The sequence below is a fragment of the Melozone crissalis genome, unplaced genomic scaffold (assembly GCF_028551555.1).
Source record: "Melozone crissalis strain CALT ecotype California unplaced genomic scaffold, PUWL_Pcris_2 ptg000081l_1, whole genome shotgun sequence".
Lineage (NCBI taxonomy): Eukaryota > Metazoa > Chordata > Aves > Passeriformes > Passerellidae > Melozone > Melozone crissalis.
Window position 1 is genome coordinate 8,033,180 of NW_026535858.1, and position 18,988 is coordinate 8,052,167.

Consider the following 18,988-nt stretch of genomic DNA (forward strand, 5'->3'; position numbering starts at 1 on the left):
GGAGGAGGATGGCGGCGGTGCTGAGCTCGGACCGGCTCGAGGTCTCGGTGGACGGGCTGACGCTGAGCCCCAACGCCGAGGTGCCGCCCTGCGAAGCGCGGCCGGCGGCGGGCGAGCCGGCGGCGGGGCGGGGCCGAGCGGGCCCCGGCTCCCCGGGCGCGGCGGAGGCCGGCGGCGAGGCGGCGGAGGAGGCGGCGCTGAGCCTGGAGCGGCGCTGGGGCTTCGCGCTGGAGGAGCTCTACGGGCTGGCGCTGCGCTTCTTCAAAGGTGAGCCCGGCTCGGAACCGGGGCAGCCACCGGCACCGGGGAGCCCCGGGCGGCATCGCCCTGCGGGGTCAGGCCGAGCCCCGGGTGCCCCGAGAGCCGCGTGTCGCTGCCTGATGCCGAGCGGGAGCTGGGGCGGGAGCAGCGGCTGCCCCGGGCCGCGGTGTGGCACGGCCGGGGGTGGGTGTGCGCCATCCCGCCTGGAACCGGAGCGATGGAGCTCCGTGCCGGTGTCACGGCAAGGGAAAGCTCTCGGAGGCGGGCGAGGAGCGCTCGCCGTGAGCGGTGCCGTGCCCGCTCCTCAGCGTGCCAGCTCCAGGCTGGCTGTGCTGCTCCAGGACCAGAGGACACAGTCCTGAGCTGTGCCGGGGGACGTTCAGGTTGGATGTCACGAAGAATTTCTGCTCAAAAAGGGCGATTGGACATTGGAATGCGCTGCCCAGGAGCCGGTGGAGTCACCGTCCATGGAGGTGTTCAAGGAGAGAGTGGATGTGGCACTCAGTGCCGTGGTCTGGTTGGCACAGTGGTGTTGGGTCACAAGTTGGACTCGATGGTCTCAGAGGTGTTTTCCAGCCTAAGTGATTCTATGATTCTGTGTGCCAAACCCAGCAGGCAGCTGTGAAATACCCCGGGTGTAGACCTGGAGGGCTTTTGCTGGGATCCCCTGTAGCCAGGTTTGCTTCTGTGGGAAGGTGAACGTACCTTGCCACACTCCTTTACTGTGAAGGGAGAGGTGAGTTGTGGAGTTTTGAGGGAAGAGCTGTGCTCACTACCCTGAGCACACTTTGAGGGAAGAGCTGTGCTCACTGCACTGAGCACATTTTGAGGGAAGGGCTGTGCTCACTGCCCTGAGCACATTTTGAGGGAGGAAGAGCTGTGCTCACTACCCTGAGCACATTTCAGCACTGTGTCACTCCTGTGGCTTCCAGGCAGAGTCTGATCCAGGTGAAGCAGGGAGTGCAGCCTGATGCCTGCTCTAGGGAAGGCGAGCTGTGCGCTTGGAAAGGTCGGTCTTGTGGCAGTCAGTTGTTAGGTGACCTCCCAGGGAGGCTGCCTCTTCTAAAGGCAAGCACTGCTGGCAGGTGGAAGCACTGCTGGAAGGACAAAGCTGTCTTTCTTCACATCCTGCACCTGGTAGTTGTTAGGAGCATGTAAGGCTCTAAGCAGTTTTCTTAAGCCCTGATTCTTTGACTCTGTTCTGATGCCCTTCCACAAAGTAGTTATTTTGTTAGCATGCTAATACACAGGCATTATTTTTTAAGCTGTAAAAAACATGAGGGATTATAAAATCTTATATTTTTTCCTCTTGTATCAGAGCTTATCAGATTGTGGAAGCATTGTACTCAATGTCTTCTTTCTGTAAAAGAAGTTGCTTACAAGAGTTCTGGCTGTGTTTAATGATGCAGAAAGAAATGTCTGTGCAGCAGCAAATTCCTTGTCTTGGTCAGCTGTGGTCTTTTTCTGTCTTGGGTTGAATATTCTATGGGAGCCTGTTTTTACAGTGTGAGCTTGTGTTTACAGTGCAAAAGTTCCATGTGAGTGACTTTATCTATATTGTTGCTATGTAGCAATAACCTCTATCTATTATATCACGTTTTAACAGAATTTATGTTCTGGCTTTATCTCCTCTCTGATGATGAAGTCTGTGGGGTGTTACTTGTGGTGTAGGTTCCAGTTCTTTCCCTTGTCCTCTCTTAGCAATGATTTTTTGTTGTTGTTGCTGTTCTTTGTAATCAAAACTTAATACCAACATGTTTCAGTTTACTCCTGCTCCTTTTTTAACCTTCTGCAATTTCTTGTAACTCATGGTTGTGCTCATGAGATCATAATTTTCCCCATTCAATTGTGTTGTCATTTTTTCCAGTGAAAATCTTGTTTCTCTGTTCTTGTGGCTGGAGTAACTCACACAAAGTCATTGCCCATCATTTCATCTGTAGATTTTTTTCCTAAAAGTGACATAACACAAAGATTTTTATTTATAGATCTGATGGGGAGCTACAGGAGCTTGCAATACTTGGGTTACTGATTCTGCCAGCTTGTTCTATATCTGCACAGCTCCAAAAATAAGTGGTCTCGTTTCCAAATTATTTTCATGCTGTCAGAACAACTGTGGGAGTGGGCACGCCTGGTTAGCAGCCCTGTGCATGCCAAGGAGCAAACAGGAATTCCTCCTGTGCTTCAGGAGAAAACAGATCTGTCTGAAGGGTGGCCCAAATTAACAGGTCAGTGCTGAGATCTTGTTCCTGACCATTCTTATAAAAACTATGCTGGTAGTTAAGCAGATTTTTTTCTGCTTCAGTGTGCAGCCTGAGTTGTCTGTAAGTCTTGGGGTATTTTTGTCCCAGAGAAGTTGAATCTGATCAAAATATTTTGAGTTTGCTTATTGCAGTGACTGCCAGTGGTGGCATACTGCAGGTGACAGAGTTGCTGAGACAAGGCAGGGTGAGAGTGTGTGCAGACAGTGAGCAGAACACAACAGAAACTAGGCTAGGATATTAAAGAGACTCTAAAGCCACTTTATTCTGTCTCTGATAAAGACAATTCTAAAATGCTCAACCCTGGGTCACTTCAGCTGTCAGGCCTTAGGCGCTATCTTTTTTCTTTTTTTTTCTTTTTTTTTTTTTTTTAAGATTCATAATGGCTTGTGAAGGGATCTTTTCAGAATAACAGAGGCATAGAAAATAGATGGTAACAGTGTTCCAGTCCATTTTTCTGTGGGACACAAGAGCCTTCTTTCCCTTCCTGCTCTGCTAAGCCTAGTGCAGGTCAAGCAGCATTTTGGCTGCCATTAAGAAGCAGCTCCACTGTGCTGGATGCAGTGTACAGTGGAGAACAGTCATGTTGCAGTCATTGTACATCTCTTTGCCTGTAATTGTGAGCCCTGGGGCACCTGGCACAGCACAAGTGTCTCTGGTGGCTTCCTCTGCTTGCTGAGCTGGTACAGGCTATGCCAGTGAAGGTAACCTGTCCAGGCTCTCTCCTGAAGCAGGACAGGGTGGCTTGCATAGCTCTGCCAGCAAATCTCTCCCAGGATCAGCCTGGCTGTGTTGCTTCCCACATCCTGTCATTGAAATACCACTGCACCCAACCTTCAATACATGGCAGTCCCTGAAGTGTTCATGCACTGTCTAAAGTGATTTGCAGCGCAGCACATCTGAGCAGGCAGTACACAAACCATATCATTTTGGTATCTAAAAGCTCTCCTGGAATGTTAAGTACTCTAATTTTCTTTGACTGCTCTAAGTTATTTCCTCTTATCCTAACAAGAATGCATCTTCAGCCTCAGCAGAACATCTTTCTCAATTAATTGTTTGACCTCTTTTTTTGAGCACTGATTTGATGGTATGATTGTAATTCGTAAGTTAAGCAGGCTCTTGTTGTCAAGAACATGAAAACCCCTATAATGTATCTACATTTGTGAAGTTGAGCTTTGATCATATTTAATTGGAAGCGCCAGTCAGTAATTCTTCTGTGGAGGCAGGACACACTTCCAGGAGGGGAGGATTAGGAGTGTAAGGGTGAACTGGGCTCTGCAGGCAGCACTTCAGTCCTCACACTGCTCAGCTTTGGTCCAGCTCATTAAAACGTTGCAAATGAATAGAATTAACGTATGTGAGTTCTGCTTTTAAAAGCTGTGAGGTGCAAAATCACTCTTCACAAATTGTTTTCTAGCTGCTTCTGGATGACTCAATGCTATCCCAGTGGAATTAGGCATTTAGAGTGGGTGAAGTTGGAGTGAAGGTGCAGCGTGGTGTTTTTCTAATGGAGAAAAAAATCTGAAGTTAAAGAGCAGTAACAGTATCTTGCACAATGCAATCTCTTAAGCATATTTCTTAAACTCCTTTGTGTCTAAATTTGTGGGCTTTTATCAATCCATGTCAATAACACAGTGACATAAACCCCTCACATTGCTAGTGACAGCTTCATCTTGCTGTTGTGCTTGCAAAGTGAGCATCTTCCTGGCCTGGTTGGGTCAGGGATCCCAGTGGCACAGGGAAGGCTGTGCAGCTGCTGTGTTATGGATTTTTCAGTGTGTTCCCTGGAGCTCTTTGATGTTCCTGCACTTCCCCCAGCTGTGTGAGGTGTGTGGGTAATGCCTGCTCAAATGGCGCCTTCACGGATGCTTGGATACATTTGGCACTTCTGCTTGTCTAGACACACTAATGCTCTTTTTGGCGTATTTGACTCTGCAGATGAATTCAGGTCCTCTGGTTCAGTTAAACACCAACAATTCCTGAGCTTTGGGGTGATTATACAGTGTGGTTTGTGCTGTAGAGTTCAACTGCAAAATAGCTAGTGTGAAACTTAACTTCACTGTCTGACTGGCTGCAAGTGTTTTTCTGATAATTTTTTTCTGAGCTACAAGTCACTGAAAGCTTGTCTTGTGTTTTCCTCCTCTGTCTTTCCCCCCCTCTCTTATTTAGCTTGTTTGTTGTTCTCCCCTTGGGTCACCATTCTTTGTAAATGCAGATTTTGTCTTCTCACAGTAATTAGGGCATGAGGTCTGACTTGTCTGTTCTGTGAAAATGCAGATGTGCTGTGTGTTGCATGGGAAATTAAGTTTTTTTCACTCTAACTCTGCTCAGGAGTGAGTTCAAATACTGATGGTGTTAAGTGGCTGAGGTAGCAGTTTAGTACAGCAAATAGCAGTGTGTTTTGCCAGACAGATGTAGGTACACAGGTTGTGAAAAGTTAACTGTGCTGTAGGGACCCCTTGAGAATCATGCTTTGCTCAGAAGCCTGGCAGAGTTTCAGTGCAGTACCTTTGTCAGTTGGCTTGCTTTGTAGCAGGACGCCCCAGGATATTAAGTGTTATTTCAAAGTAGTGCTGTTTATTTGGGCTAATGGTTGTGCTGGTTACCTAATAAGCAAATTCTGAGTGGAGTGTAAAGTGTGAAGAGTTGAGGAAAAGCCAAAGGGCTCTGATAGGCCTGAGAGCAGGAGTTGAAAGCTCACCAGAATGTGGTGATTTGAATCCCTGGAGGATCACAGACTTGGGGTGGGAAGGGGCAGCTGGGGATTGTCAGATTTAGCCCTCCTTTTCCGTTCAGGCTTCAGACACTTGGGTTTTGAACATCTTCAATCGTGGAGCCTTAAAAACTTCTCAGGGCTGTCAGTTCCAGTGCTCAAACATTCTTCAGTTTAAAAAACAAAAACAACAGCATTAAAGAAACCCCAACAACTTCAAGCAAACAAGCAAAACAAAACCCCATTTAAATGCTTATGTGGCATTTCTTATGCTTCAGTTTGTGTCAGCTGCCTCTTGTCCTTTCATTGTATACACTGAGTAAACTCTGGTTCAGTTTTTATATCCCCCCTCTTTTCTACCCCACCAGATATTTTTAGAAGTAGATATTTCTGGGGAGAAATGCTTCTGTTTCTGAAGCTGGCAGTTCTATTTGCTGCAAGGTTGTGTGACACTGGGACAAGAGCAAATACTTGAAATTCTGCAACAGTGATGTGGACTTCTAGGAATGGATAATAAGTAATTAAATATTTGCCTTCCTAATAATTTGATTGTGGCTTCAAAATAAATGGCATGCATGTAGTAGTTGCTTTTGATGTTTCAGCTGAGTAAGTCCAGCAACGTACTGAACTTTGCCTGGCAAAAATAAAATGTCTTGCTGTGACCTGCAATCTCTTTCCCACTGGGATTGTTTCTGATTTCCAGAAGTGTTTGCTCTGAGTTTTTCAATACTGTAGTAGGGGTATTTTCCTTCCTCTCTAGTTGTAAGATTCACTTCTTTTTGTGTTAGTAGCTGTTCACAAGTGCCAGCCACGCAATTTTGCAGGATGTGTCAGCCTGAAATTTAGGTGTGGACTGTTCAGTGTGGGGCTGTGAGCACCTTGCTCTGAAGGAGAACTGGGAGTGAGTGGCAGCTTTGTCCCCAGCTCCCAGCTACATGGAGAGCAGTGCAGTCATGGGAATTATCTGTCTTTTACCTCTGGTAGCAGCTTCCTCATTTCTCCTTCCAAAAGGAGATGGTGCTTGTTTATTTGTTTTCCTGTTTGAGAAAAATGTCTTTTTCTTAATGAGCAGGGTAGTCACACACAGCAATGCCTGTTCCTTTGATTTGTTTTGACAATTTCAATGTGTTGAGGTAAGTCCTAGCTGACTGATTCACATACCATTTTAAATCAATGCAACTATCTTCTTACCAGTAAAAGCATGGTGGGATCCAACTGGGAATGTTTCAGAGGATGTTCCTGTGGAGCCACTGGAACATTTTCAGGCTTATGTTGCCTTCTTATTGTCAGAGTTCACTGGATGTGTTGGAGCTGATGGAGTCAGCTGCGAGGCTTTTCATTGTGAGGGGCTGTTCCAGCTGCCTTGGCCAAGGAAAACTCTCCTTGACTCTTCATTTCTCCTCTCTGCAGCTCTCCTTGCCTTCAGCCTTGGTTGTTCTGCTTTCATCAATGTGAGGAGCATGAAAGGAGAGCAGTTTATAAAGCTAACATCACATCCTTCTGTGTGGAAATCCTTCCTGTGCACACCAGAGTAGACTTGGCAGACACATTTGAATTCAGTTGAGGTTTTTAAATATTTTGGAGATCTAGATCCATATGGTGTGATGTTCAACAAAATAATGTAAATATCTATGTGATGACTGACTGGAGATAGTGGGATGCAAAGCACTCCACACTGAAGTTTTCATTAGCTGAAGTAGATGTGTTTCATCTGGACAGATCTATGTTTTAAATAGAACTGACTTAATTTGTCTAACCTTTTGTGACTCAACTTTTTTTTTTTTTTCTCTTTTTTTATGGTGGTAATGGTTATGCCACCTACTCATTCATATTCTGTGTTTAATTAATCAGAACAGTGAAAATTTCTTTTTTTTTTTTCCTTGCAGAAAAAGATGGCAAAGCCTTTCACCCAACATATGAAGAAAAGCTCAAACTGGTGGCACTGCACAAGCAGGTTCTGCTGGGACCTTACAACCCTGACACTTGCCCTGAAGTTGGATTCTTTGATGTGCTGGGGAATGATAGAAGGTAAAAGGGCTGGAGCTTTTGTTGTTCTTCACTCTGCTTTTCCTGTGAGGAGATAACATCATCCAATTTCTACAAGTGTGTGGGTTATCTCAAGTGGAAAGTGAAAGTGGCCTCTTCAAATACATGCAAGAAGTGTGAGTCACAGCTCAGTACAGGAACTAACAGAAGATTATTGGGTGATTTTTATTTTTTTTTTTATTTCAACCACACTAGAAGCTGCTCTGCTGGCAGTCAGGTTCTCACAATGCATTAATGTGCAGGCCCATGTTTCATCCAAACCCCACACCATGGCTACAGCAGGCCAAGGTTTTGCCAGTGGTAGAAGCATTCATGACAGCTTGTCCTAACACCAAAGCTAATTTCTGAGGTCAGAAAATTAAAACCTGTTGCATTCAAACCCTGAGTAAATCTTTTATGAGACCTGGGAGGTCTCAGGTATGTGTCTGGTGTTGCTTGCAGCTCAGGCTGCACTTCTCATGTTCATTGTTGCTCTTTTGAGTGTTCTAGAGTGGAGGCAATGTGCAAGACAGCAGTGGTTTTTCTGAGGTGGACCCAGTGCACTGCTTTTGCACAAAAGGATGCAGCTTTTCTTAGAAAGAGCAAGGCTGTTTCTTTCAACTATCTGAAGTGCTGTAATCAGTAGCTGTTACCATGTTTGTTCATTCAGGAAAATGCATGCTTTTTTTTCTACAAACTAGAGTGGAAGGAGATTAAAAAAATACTGCAGGTTCACTTGTAGCTGGGAAGTTTTTGGACAAAGCTCAGAATTTAAAGTAGGGTTGATGGGATGTATGAAATTTCATGTGAGAGCTGAGTTATGTCTATTTGGAAGACAGAAGAAAAGAGAACATTTTACTGTCTTTGGGAAGAAGTTGTTGGTTCTCTGAAACTGCAAATGATGATGTTTGGTTCCTGGTCTCCCAACTTTTTTTATTTGCTGGGCTGTCAGCGCTCACTACTGGCTTAAAATGAGTTGAGTCTGTTATTTCAGCTGAATTCTCTCTCTCAGGAAGGAATGGGCTGCCCTTGGAAACATGTCAAAGCAAAAAGCTATGACAGAATTTGTCAAGCTCCTACATAGGTGCTGCCACTTGTTCTCAACGTATGTCACTTCCCACAAGATAGAGAAAGAAGAGCAAGAAAAGAAAAGGTAACATTTGGGTGCTTTGGTGTTGGCAGCTATGGAGTGTGTAACTCTTGGCCTGCAGACTGTACCACAGCTAGCTGAGGTTGGAGTTGCCTTGGGAAGGGAAATGCTTGAAATGTAGGTGGCTGTGGTACCATTTGATCTCTTTAAGCCTTTTTACTTTGCCAGTAATGGGTGGTTTTTTTAGGAGTTTTAAGAATTTTGTTTATACTGTCATCTGCTTAACAAGAAATGCTTCACAAAATGTCTGTCCCAATATGTATGTGGACTAAATAGACAGAGAATATTAAATTGTCAGTTTTAAACTTCTCTTCTAATGTGGGTTAGCAGCTTGATAAAGGCTGCCTTATTATTGCTACTATTAAACCATAGAACCCACATAATTATTGAACATGTGTGAAAGCTTGGAAAATGTGTTTAAAGCTTGGAAAATGTGTTTAAAGCTTCCAGGCAATTTTTTCTGCAATACAGGTGGCATAGTAACAGGTTAGCATGAATATCAAATTTAGCACAGAATTTACCCTTGTCATGCTGCTGAGTGCAATAAAACTCTGCAATAATCTGATTTTTTTGAGTGTGTGTCCAGTAAGACACTTCTCCAAGCCGAGTTTAAGTATGAGGAGATGGTACCAGACAAAAAGCCTCACTGGGCAGGCAAAAGGTTGGAAATAACTCATCCTGGGACTGTGGGAGTGCTGGAGTGGCTCACTGAGGGGGTGTTGCAGGAGAGAAGAGGAAGAGCGGAGGCGGCGTGAGGAGGAGGAGCGGGAGCGGTTGCAGAAGGAAGAAGAAAAACGGAGGAGGGAAGAGGAGGAGAGGCTGAGGAGGGAAGAGGAGGAGAGGAGGAGAATAGAGGAGGAACGGCTTCGCATGGAGCAGCAGAAGTGAGTAGCGGAAACAACACTTTAAAGAAAATAGCTGCCTTGCATTGGAGACAATTGGAATATTCAGTTCTGATTATATTTCATTGTTCCCATCACATCCAGATGCTGGAAACACAGAGCTGGCTTTGCACATGTAATATTTAAGAGAATGGTAAAGCTGTTCCACATCAGTCAGCTATTTCCCACCATAAAAATGTCTTTGCAGGGGGTGTCTCTGAAGTAGAGCCAATGCTTGCTGTGTAGTGGGTTTGAGAAGGGAGCAAATAATTCAGCCACAAGTTTTGCTGCTTGTTTAACGTGGTGAGAGCCAGAGGAGTGTAAGAGACAGACATAAATTTATAGATACAATAGAAAGTGTTGCACAGTGCTAAGTGACAACAAGTGTGGTATGCCTTGAAGTTGAGAGGGTTTTTCACATGAATGGGAGCTGTGTATTAAGTGGTCATAGCAGGTTACAGAAATAAAGAGTTGAGACAGAAAAGGAATGTGGGTACCAAGTGTATCTAAACTGGTCATAGTTTGCTGAAAAGCAGTAAATCCTGCTCTTTGGGATATTAGATCAGTCTAATACTGGTGCTTTAGAATGTGATTTTTGGGGATGGAAGAAGAGTGAGAAGGAAAGAATTTTTCTTGCAATTGTGTGATGCCTTTCCTTCCTCTGAAACACTGATAGCTGGTCACTGATGGATGTAACATGAGACAGGCCCTTGAGCTATCTTGTCATTTAGCCATAGGATTTCTGTTAGTTCTTTGGAAAGAGGAGAAGAACAGCCTGGGTATATGTAACCCATGTGTTCCTCTTGAAGTTTCAGCAGTTGAGTTTACTGGAGATGCAGATGTCCCATCTGGCAGCATTTTTTTGTTGTTCTTACTGAATTAATCCACTGTCAGTCATGTTTTTCAGGTTTGTTTGCATACTGACCAGGAAAACTAAGATAGCTATGTGGTGTGTTTTTCATAGCTTCACCAAAAAGCATTGGTGAAGCAGATTTATTCCTGTGACAGTGGTCACAAGGGTTTCAGGATGAAGAGAGAGACGAGAACGTTGACTTCATGTTCAGAAGGCTTGATTTATTATTTTATGATATATGTACTACATTATAACTATACTAAAAAGAAATAGAAGGAAAGTTCTCTGAAGGCTAGCTAAGCTAAGAGTAGAGAAGCATGGATAACAAAGATCTGTGTCTCAGCAGAGAGTGAGACCTAGCTCTGCTGTGAGTGGTCAGTAAATCTAAAAATCCACAGGAGACCAATCATGGATCCACCTGTTGCATTCCACAGCAGTAGATAACCATTGTTTACACTTTTTTGCTGAAACTTCTCAGCTTCAGCAGGAAAAATCCTAACAAAAAGATTTTCATGAAAAGATGTCTGTGACATATTCCTACCAATATTTATAGGAGCTCTGCTGGAAGGCTGGTTTCTGCAAAAAGCTTATGTGGGTTTTTTCCCTTGCTTATTTGATAAATTTATTCATGTGGGTTTTGTGTAGCACTACCTCTTTATCAGACTGCAAATTGAAATTGTGGTTGTTTTAACATTTGATGTTTCCAAACAATGGGTAGAAAACATTGCTCCGTTGCTCCCTGCTTTATGTTCGCAGCGTATTTTTAGGCAAAACTCACATCTGGGTTCCGGTCCGTTACGTAGATTCATTTTAACTGGGTTTTGCAGGCTGGAATTCAGAGCTGTGAGTGGCCTGAGAGGCAGCTCAGTGCAGGGATTCCCCATGCTGAGCTGTTGGTAAGGTGTGTGTCCCTGTGCTGTGCAGGCAGCAGATCATGGCAGCGCTGAACTCGCAGACGGCCGTGCAGTTCCAGCAGTACGCGGCACAGCAGTACCCCGGCAACTTCGAGCAGCAGCAGCTCCTCATCCGCCAGCTGCAGGAGCAGCACTACCAGCAGTACATGCAGCAGCTCTACCAGGTGCAGCTGGCACAGCAGCAGGTATGGCTGGGCTCTGTGTCCCTGGGAACGTGGGCTCTGTGTCACTGGAGAACGTGGGCTCTGTGTCCCAGGCTGTCACTGGGAAATGTGGGCTTTGTGTCCCTGGGAATTGTGGGCTCTGTGTCCCAGACTGTCACTGGAAAATGTGGGCACTGTGTCCCAGGCTGTCACTGGGAACCTGGGCACTGTGTCCCAGGCTGTCCCTGGGAAATGTGGGCTTTGTGTCCCTGGGAAATGTGGGCTCTGTGTCCCCCAGGCTGTCACTGGAAATTGTGGACTCTGTGTCCCCCAGGCTGTCACTGGGGAACCTGGGGCCTGTGTCCCAGTCTGTCACTGGGAACCTGGGCTTTGTGTCCCAGTCTGTCACTGGGAAATGTGGGCTCTGTGTCACTGGGAACCTGGGCTTTGTGTCACTGGGAACCTGGGCACTGTGTTTCAGACTGTCACTGGGAAATGTGGGCTCTATGTCCCTGGGAACCTGGGCTCTGTGTTCTAGGTTGTCACTGGGAACCTGGGCTTTGTGTCACTGGGGAAGGGAACGTGGGCTTTGTGTCCCAGGCTGTCACTGAGAACCTGGGCTCTGTGTCCTAGGCTGTGACTGGGGAACCTGGGCTCTCTGTCACTGGGAAATGTGGGCTCTGTGTCCCAGGCTGTCATTGGGGAACCTGGGCTCTGTGTCACTGGGAAACATGGGCTTCATGTCCCAGACTGTCACTGGGAACCTGGGCTTTGTGTCCCTGGGGAAGGGAACCTGGGCTTTGTGTCCCAGGCTGTCACTGGGAAATATGGGTTTTTTATCACTGGGGAACATGGGCTCTGTGTCCCCCAGGCTGTCACTGGGAACCTGGGCTTTGTGTCACTGGGGAAGGGAATCTGGGCTCTGTCACCCAAGCTGTTACTGGGGAACCTGGGCCCTGTGTCCCAGGCTGTCAGTGGGGAATGTGGGCCCTGTGTCCCAGGCTGTCACTGGGGAACCTGGGCTTTGTGTCCCAGTCTGTCCCCGGGGAACCTGGGCTCTGTGTCCCTGGGAAATGTGGGCTTTGTGTCCCAGGCTGTCCCTGGGATACATTAACTTGCCTGCTGTTATCTCCTTGGAAAGATAATTGCCACAGGGAGAGCTCCCCTGCTAGTGACTAATGCTGCTTCAGGTTCAAACACCAAAGCCCCTTCATTTGTTTCATCTTTTGGAGTAGTTTTCTGAAGCAGCTGTTAATTAAGAGAACACTAAGCATTCTTTACTAATGACTTGGTTCAATGTAATTATTAGAGATGAAATGTGAGCTGCTCTGCTGCAGAGTTGGTGATGTGTGTGTGTAATTTAATGACACACCAGTGCCTCTGAGCATGAGCAGATATTGTATTTGCAAGGAATGCCCCAACAAAGGCAGCAATGATGCATTTGACTCTTATGTTTTTAGAAGGTTAATTTATTACTTTATAATACTATATTTTATAAAAAAATACTATGCTATACTAAAGAATACAAAAAAATACTTACTGAATGCTAAAAAGATAATAATAAAAACATGTAACTCTTTTTAGAATCCTAACACAGCTTAGTACTAATTACAAATAGTTAAGAACTAATGATAACTAATAACTTACAGTTAATACTTACAGTGCTAATAACTTACAGTTAATGAGTTAAAACAACTCACACTAAAAACTAATTAAACAATTACTTGTAAGCAAACAATTTCTAAACACATTTTACTCATGAACACAACACAAAAAACCCGAATGAGATAAAAGTGGGTGTTTTTTTCTCTAAAGCTTCTCAGCTTCCCAAGAGAAAAATCCTAAACAAAAATTTTTTTAAAAAAAATCTAAATACCACAAACAGACCTCTTCAGGTGACTCTCCTGAAGATCAGTGCATTTGCAGCACTGTAGCATCACTGCTGGCTTGGAGGTTGCTTCTCCCTGCCAGCCTGAGCACTGCTGACTTCTCTCTCTTGCTCCTGCTGCCTGACTTCAGCCCATACTGATACCTGCTGAAGGTGCTTGCCTGCAAAAACCTGCTCCTGATTTGGGTGGGAGGACAGCCTGAGCTCTGTACTTGAGCTGAAGACCTACAGTTCAGTAACTGATTTAAGTCATTTGTATTTTGTGGAGGCTGATGCTCTCAGTAAAGAAATGTCCAAGGAAGGCAGCCATGTGAGCCTCATGAAGTTCAGCAATGCCCCTCATCCCAGGAAGGGTTCATGGACAGGTTTATGGAGCTCTGAGCAGCCTGGTCTGGTGGAAGGTGTCCATTCCCATGGCAGGGGTGTGGAACTGGGTGATCTTTATAGCTCCCTTCTAAGCCAAACCACAGCTGGATGGAGCTGAGGTGGTGCAGGACAGGCAGAGACTTTCTGCCCTGTTAAAATTACTCTTTGGGCTTCCCTCCTGCAGCTTCTGTAACACCTCTGGGGAATACTTTATTGGGATGCCTGTGAGTCAGGTGCACTGGGATCTGTTGGTGCAGTTGGGAGGTGCTGTTCTGCTTACAGATTTCTTCTATATTGTCCTCATATTCCTGCAGGACACCTATATTCCATTTGCTCATCAAAATCTTGTGATGATTAGGTTATCCTTTACAGTGGCACTGTCACTTTTATCTTTTTCTTTTCCCTGTCCCAAAAAAAAAGCCTGTGTTGTCTCTGTGAGCAGGTAACAAGGGTCAGGGAGGTTGCTCAAGGGAGTTCTCTGTTTGATTCATAAATTGGCAAGTAGCTCAAAGACTATCAGTAGTCAGCTCTTCTTAGACCTGGATGAGCTCAGGCTGGATGGAACCCTTCCAGCCAGCAAAAAAAAACCCAAAAAACCAAACCAAAATGAACAAAAAACCCAAGAAAAGAGAAGAAAACCCCAGCAAAAAAAACCCAGCAAACAAGTCACACTTCCAACTTAGATAGAAATGTTATAGCAATGAAAAACTTCCATAGTTAAGTGCCAGAGTTTGTGTGTACCATAATTCAGTTGAAAGTTGAATTTATTTTTTTTGTTCAGGTTGTATCCACCAGCCTAGAACCAAGTGATTTCCCATCCCTTGGGACTGAGCAGATGTAACTGTTAATGTGTGCTGCTTTTGGGTCTAAGGGTTAAATTGTCTTTATACCTTCTGCTGGAAAGTATAAAACTGGCATCTTGGGAGGGTTTGGTTGTGCTTGACTTAAATTCCTGTTGTTTTAGGCAGCTTTACAGAAGCAGCAGGATGCAGTGGTGGCAGCAACAGGGACACCCCTGACTACTGCATCAAAGGTGAACAGCCCTGCCCCAGGGGACACCCCATCCATTAATGGGCAGGCCAGTGCTCATGCAGACAGCCCTGAAAAGGAGTTGGATCCAGAGGTTTTGGAAGAAGCACTGGAGAATGGACCAAAAGGTGGGACTAGCTGCATTTCTTACTTAAAAATCAATAGCAAAAGCCTTTCTTAGGGTTCAGGTGTCTTAAGTAGGGTTACTGTGGTTCTTTGTTTGGCTTCATTTGCCTATGGAAAAGCTGGGACTGATTCCTGGGGCTGCTGTCTCTGATGGGAGGACAATATTGCATAGGCAAAGCTCAGCTTTGGGAGGGGAGGGAAAGAGGAAGCAGCAAAAGCATTTCAGCAAAGTTGATGGGATCCAGAACCTCTTGTCACTCTAGACTTGAAGGAAAGGGGCATAAAAGTTCTAGCACAAAGCTGTTGTCGGCAGAAATATACTCAGTTTTACTTGAAGTGGGTCAGAGCTTAAAAGATGGTTACAGATGGTTAAAGATGGTTCCAGTGAAGGATTCTGTACCTGTCACCTGTAGCAGTACATTGACCTTCTGAGGCTTTTGTGCATAGGCACTGATCCTTTAAATGTGCTGGATGGGTGAATTGGTAGCATTTAGTAGTGTTGTAAATAAATTTGCACTGGTTCATGCATCCTTTCAGAGCTGAAACTTGCTTCCAGGTGATATTTTTTTTTAACAGAAGAAGCAACTTTAGTGCTTGGGGCCCTGAAGTGCTGCTCAGGCACACATTTAAGGATGCAGAATAAATAACTGCAGCAAAGCCTAACTGGAGTATTTCCCCTCCTGTCTCCAGACTCTGTCCCTGTGATTGCTGCCCCATCCATGTGGACACGACCCCAGATCAAAGACTTCAAGGAGAAAATCCGCCAGGATGCAGACTCTGTGATCACCGTGGGCCGAGGAGAAGTGGTCACAGTCAGAGTCCCAACCCATGAGGAGGGGTCCTACCTCTTTTGGGAGTTTGCCACAGACAATTATGACATTGGTTTTGGGGTGTATTTTGAATGGACAGACTCCCCTAATACTGCAGTCAGTGTGCATGTCAGCGAGTCCAGTGATGATGAGGAGGAAGAGGAAGGTAAGCAAGCTAATGTCTGTAAACTGTCAAAGTTTGCTGTGAGGGAAACCCCCACTGATGGTCTTGTGGAATCTCCTGCTTTCTCTGGCTTCCATCTGGTTTCAATTTTGAGCAGCAACTGCAGTTCTGCAATAACTCCAGTCCCCTCCTTGGGTCACAGACCCAAAGCAGCTGAGGCTGGGGAAATCCTTTTCCTGAGTCAGCTGAAACCCATGGTGTGACAGAGCACAGTGTATCTGTGCTCTGAAACCTTGGGAGCAATCCTGTCCTGCTGTTCAGGAGGTGCTTTAGGGAGGAAGCTTCCTTGAGGCTGCAGCAAAACAGCCTCAGAGAGCAGGTCCTGCCAGTGGCTGGGACACAGGTCACAGCCTTTGCCTGTGGAGGAGTCCAGCATCACAAAAATGTTTTGAAATGAGCATGTGATCTGCCCTGACCTAGGAAGCAGTGGCTTTTTGGGAGTCACTACCAAGTAATGGCACATCAGTGGTGGGTGATTGTGGTACTGAAAACTGGAGTTTGGCATCTCCACAAACTGACCTGGCTGGGCTGGGGAGGTGGGTGTGGTGAGTTTTGATATCAAACTGCTAAAATCATGATAAAGTGATCATGCTGTTCCTCCTGCTTCTGGGTGCTTCAGCCCCAGCCCTGGTATGAATCCCTGTGACTCCTCTCATTCCTGAACTGACAAAGAGGGCTTTGTCCCCTGGAGATCAGTCTGACTTGCCTTCATAAAGCACCCACCCATGTTCACTGACACCTCTTTTTTTTCCCTTGCAGAAAATACTAGCAGTGAAGAAAAAGCCAAAAAGAATGCCAACAAGCCTCAGCTAGATGAAATAGTGCCTGTGTACAGACGAGACTGTCACGAAGAAGTGTATGCTGGCAGCCACCAGTATCCAGGGAGAGGAGTTTATCTTCTTAAATTTGACAACTCCTACTCTCTATGGAGGTCAAAAACAGTTTACTACAGAGTTTATTATACTAGATAAAGGTGTGGCTGTGTCTGAGGCTGGGCTGTGCAGAAGATGTCGTTTTATTTGGAATTTTCTTCAAGCATAATGGATCCTTTTGAGTCTGTGTTTCATCCTGTCTGTATCTGTATGGTTTGTGTGAACTTTTAACAAGTAGACACTGGGATCTTCCTGCTCCATGACACTAATGCATATTGCATTGGGCTTAACACAGGATCTCCCTAACCTTTTTTGGGGATTGGAGCCATTGGCTCCAGTGCTGAGGTCACATCCATTGCACTTGTTAAAGCCTCATGAAAAAGGGGGAGGGAGTTGCTGGCTCACTGGCTGGGTGATCTGATGTTTCCAGGTCTGGATGCCTTGAATAACTCGTTGATGGTTAATTTAAAGGTCCCATCAGTAACTGGTAGATTTGGATGCAGTTTGCTGTGTAGCAAGTTTTCTTTTAACTGTAATTGAATGTCAGATTTTTTTACACCATTAAAACTTGAAACTTTGAGTTTATGCAGTTTAGAAACAAGTTGTCTCACTTCTGTCCTCATCAAAGAAGAAACATCCAGTTCCTTAAAGCAGTGTAGTGTGTAAGGCAGGGATGAACAGCATCCTGAAAGTACAGCAAACAACCTCTTCTGAAGGCATAATGTTCAAAAGCATGTGTGACAAGAAGAACCTTCATCTCTGCCCCACTGATAACCCTAAAATAAAAGTCATATTTTAATGCAATTGACTTTGAACAGGGCACAGACTGCTCCTGAGTTTAATGGGGTTATTAATGGGGTAGACTAAAAAATCTACAAGGCTACCAACTTGAAACCAGTTTTGTAAGACCTGAATACACATGCTGTGCACCTGGAGAGCAGTCAGTCACTTTGACAGAGTACAGGAGTTAATGTTGCACTAATGATGGAAATCACTGCCACTCCTTTTTAGTCTGAACTGGTGATGGTGGGGTGCAAGCTTTCTGCTTTAACTTGTAGCTGTGGGCAGAAAGGCCAGGTGCACACACAGATCCTTAAGGTAGCTTTAACCTCAGTTTCACATGGTTTGTTGGGGCATTTGCTGTTTCCTAAAGTGAGAAAGCAGTGCAGGTGTCCCTTGGCTTGAGGCTGCAGTGAGAATCCTCTGCCCAGAGCCCAGGGCTGCCTGTTGCAATAATAATTTGTGCAAGTGCTCTCTGCATGGGTGATGCACCTTGTTACTGAGGGGAAATCAAGGGTTGCTTTGTGTCTCAGAGCAGCTCTGGCAGCCAGGCTCCCTCTGATCAGCTGCAGCATGAGCAGTTCCATGGCAGATGATGCTGGGCTGGCAGGGTTTGTGTGAACAGTCACTTTGTACATACATGATACTTTCCTTTGCTCATACCAACCATGGAGATGCTTCTCCTAGAGTGCTTAACTTGTCATCTTGCTTTTTGGGTCAGCAGCACCTTACCAGCTTCCAGCTAGTTAGTGCTGCTTTATCCAAAAACACTGTACAATGTTCTGCTCTTGTGTACATACAGTATATAAACCATGAATTTAGAAAGTACCTTGCTTTTAAAGAAAACTGTATTTAATGTAAAAAAAAAAAAGAAAAACAAAAAAAAAAACCCTTTTAAAAAGGCAGGCACTAATATATTTCTTCTGGTCTTCAGATTACTTTTTTTTTTTATTTTTTGTCCATACAAAAATGTTACAACTTCTTCCTTTAAGAATATCTGTTCTTGGGAGCGGTGTTTGTTGCTTTAAATGGCAGCACTTACTGTCATGTGTTGGATGCTAGAACTTCTACATTTTCAGACTTTTTTTTTTATTGCCTCTGGCTGTTGATAGTACAGTACAAGTGCGATTTCAAGATACCTTGAGATAGTATTTAATCCTAATTAAAAGACATTTATCTGTAATGCTGTTGGCTTTTTATTAATTTGCAAACCTTGGCATTGCTGTGTATGGCTCTGGAGCTGAGATAAGCTTGTCATCATCTCTCCCATGTCCAGAGGTGCTCGCTGTGGCCAGGGGCTCTGCCCAGGAATGTCTGTGGACCATCTGTCAGTCCTGGGGGAGCCCAGCCTGATCTGCAGAGTCTCTCTGGGATTTCAGTGGGTAGTAGAAGGGGTTGGATGTGGGCAGCTGAAACCTGCAAGCTCTCTCCTCCAAAAGGGTCCTGAAATCCCTCCCTGGAGGGCAAGACAGGACCATGCACGGTTTAGAGTGAACAAGAAGAAAAGCAAGGAGCTAGAGGTAAAAAGGCAAGTTATGCTGAGGTTTGTGTCACTTTTTACTGCTCTGCTGTTGCTGCTGCTGGTGAGCAGCTTAGCCTGGAGCTGAGGCCAGGATCTGCCCTAATTTGGTCCCAGAGTTCACCTGGGGAGCAGAATTCTCTTCAGAGAGAACAAAGCCAGTGCTGTGCTATGAGAGGCAAGATGCTGAGGAGTTCAGTGTACCACAGTCTGGGTG

The 18,988-nt window shown here is 45.3% G+C and overlaps 1 protein-coding gene across 1 annotated transcript; it reads left to right on the forward strand.

The window, feature by feature from the left end:
- Positions 1 to 8: 8 nt before the first annotated feature.
- ACBD3 (acyl-CoA binding domain containing 3) lies at positions 9 to 17,188 on the forward strand. The gene is made up of 8 exons (XM_054290418.1): positions 9 to 267; positions 7,119 to 7,260; positions 8,270 to 8,410; positions 9,133 to 9,291; positions 11,066 to 11,240; positions 14,417 to 14,609; positions 15,298 to 15,582; positions 16,360 to 17,188. The coding sequence occupies exons 1-8, from the start codon at positions 9 to 11 to the stop codon at positions 16,569 to 16,571; spliced, it is 1,566 nt and encodes a 521-aa protein (XP_054146393.1). The 3' UTR covers positions 16,572 to 17,188.
- The last annotated feature ends 1,800 nt before the right edge of the window (positions 17,189 to 18,988 follow it).

Bases quoted from the DNA above. Each gene is read 5' to 3' on its own strand.
- ACBD3 (XM_054290418.1), top strand. From the start codon at position 9: ATGGCGGCGGTGCTGAGCTCGGACCGGCTCGAGGTCTCGGTGGACGGG. The intron at 8,411-9,132 runs GTAACATTTGGG...GGGGTGTTGCAG, and splicing joins GAAGAGCAAGAAAAGAAAAG to GAGAGAAGAGGAAGAGCGGA. The intron at 11,241-14,416 runs GTATGGCTGGGC...CTGTTGTTTTAG, and splicing joins TGCAGCTGGCACAGCAGCAG to GCAGCTTTACAGAAGCAGCA.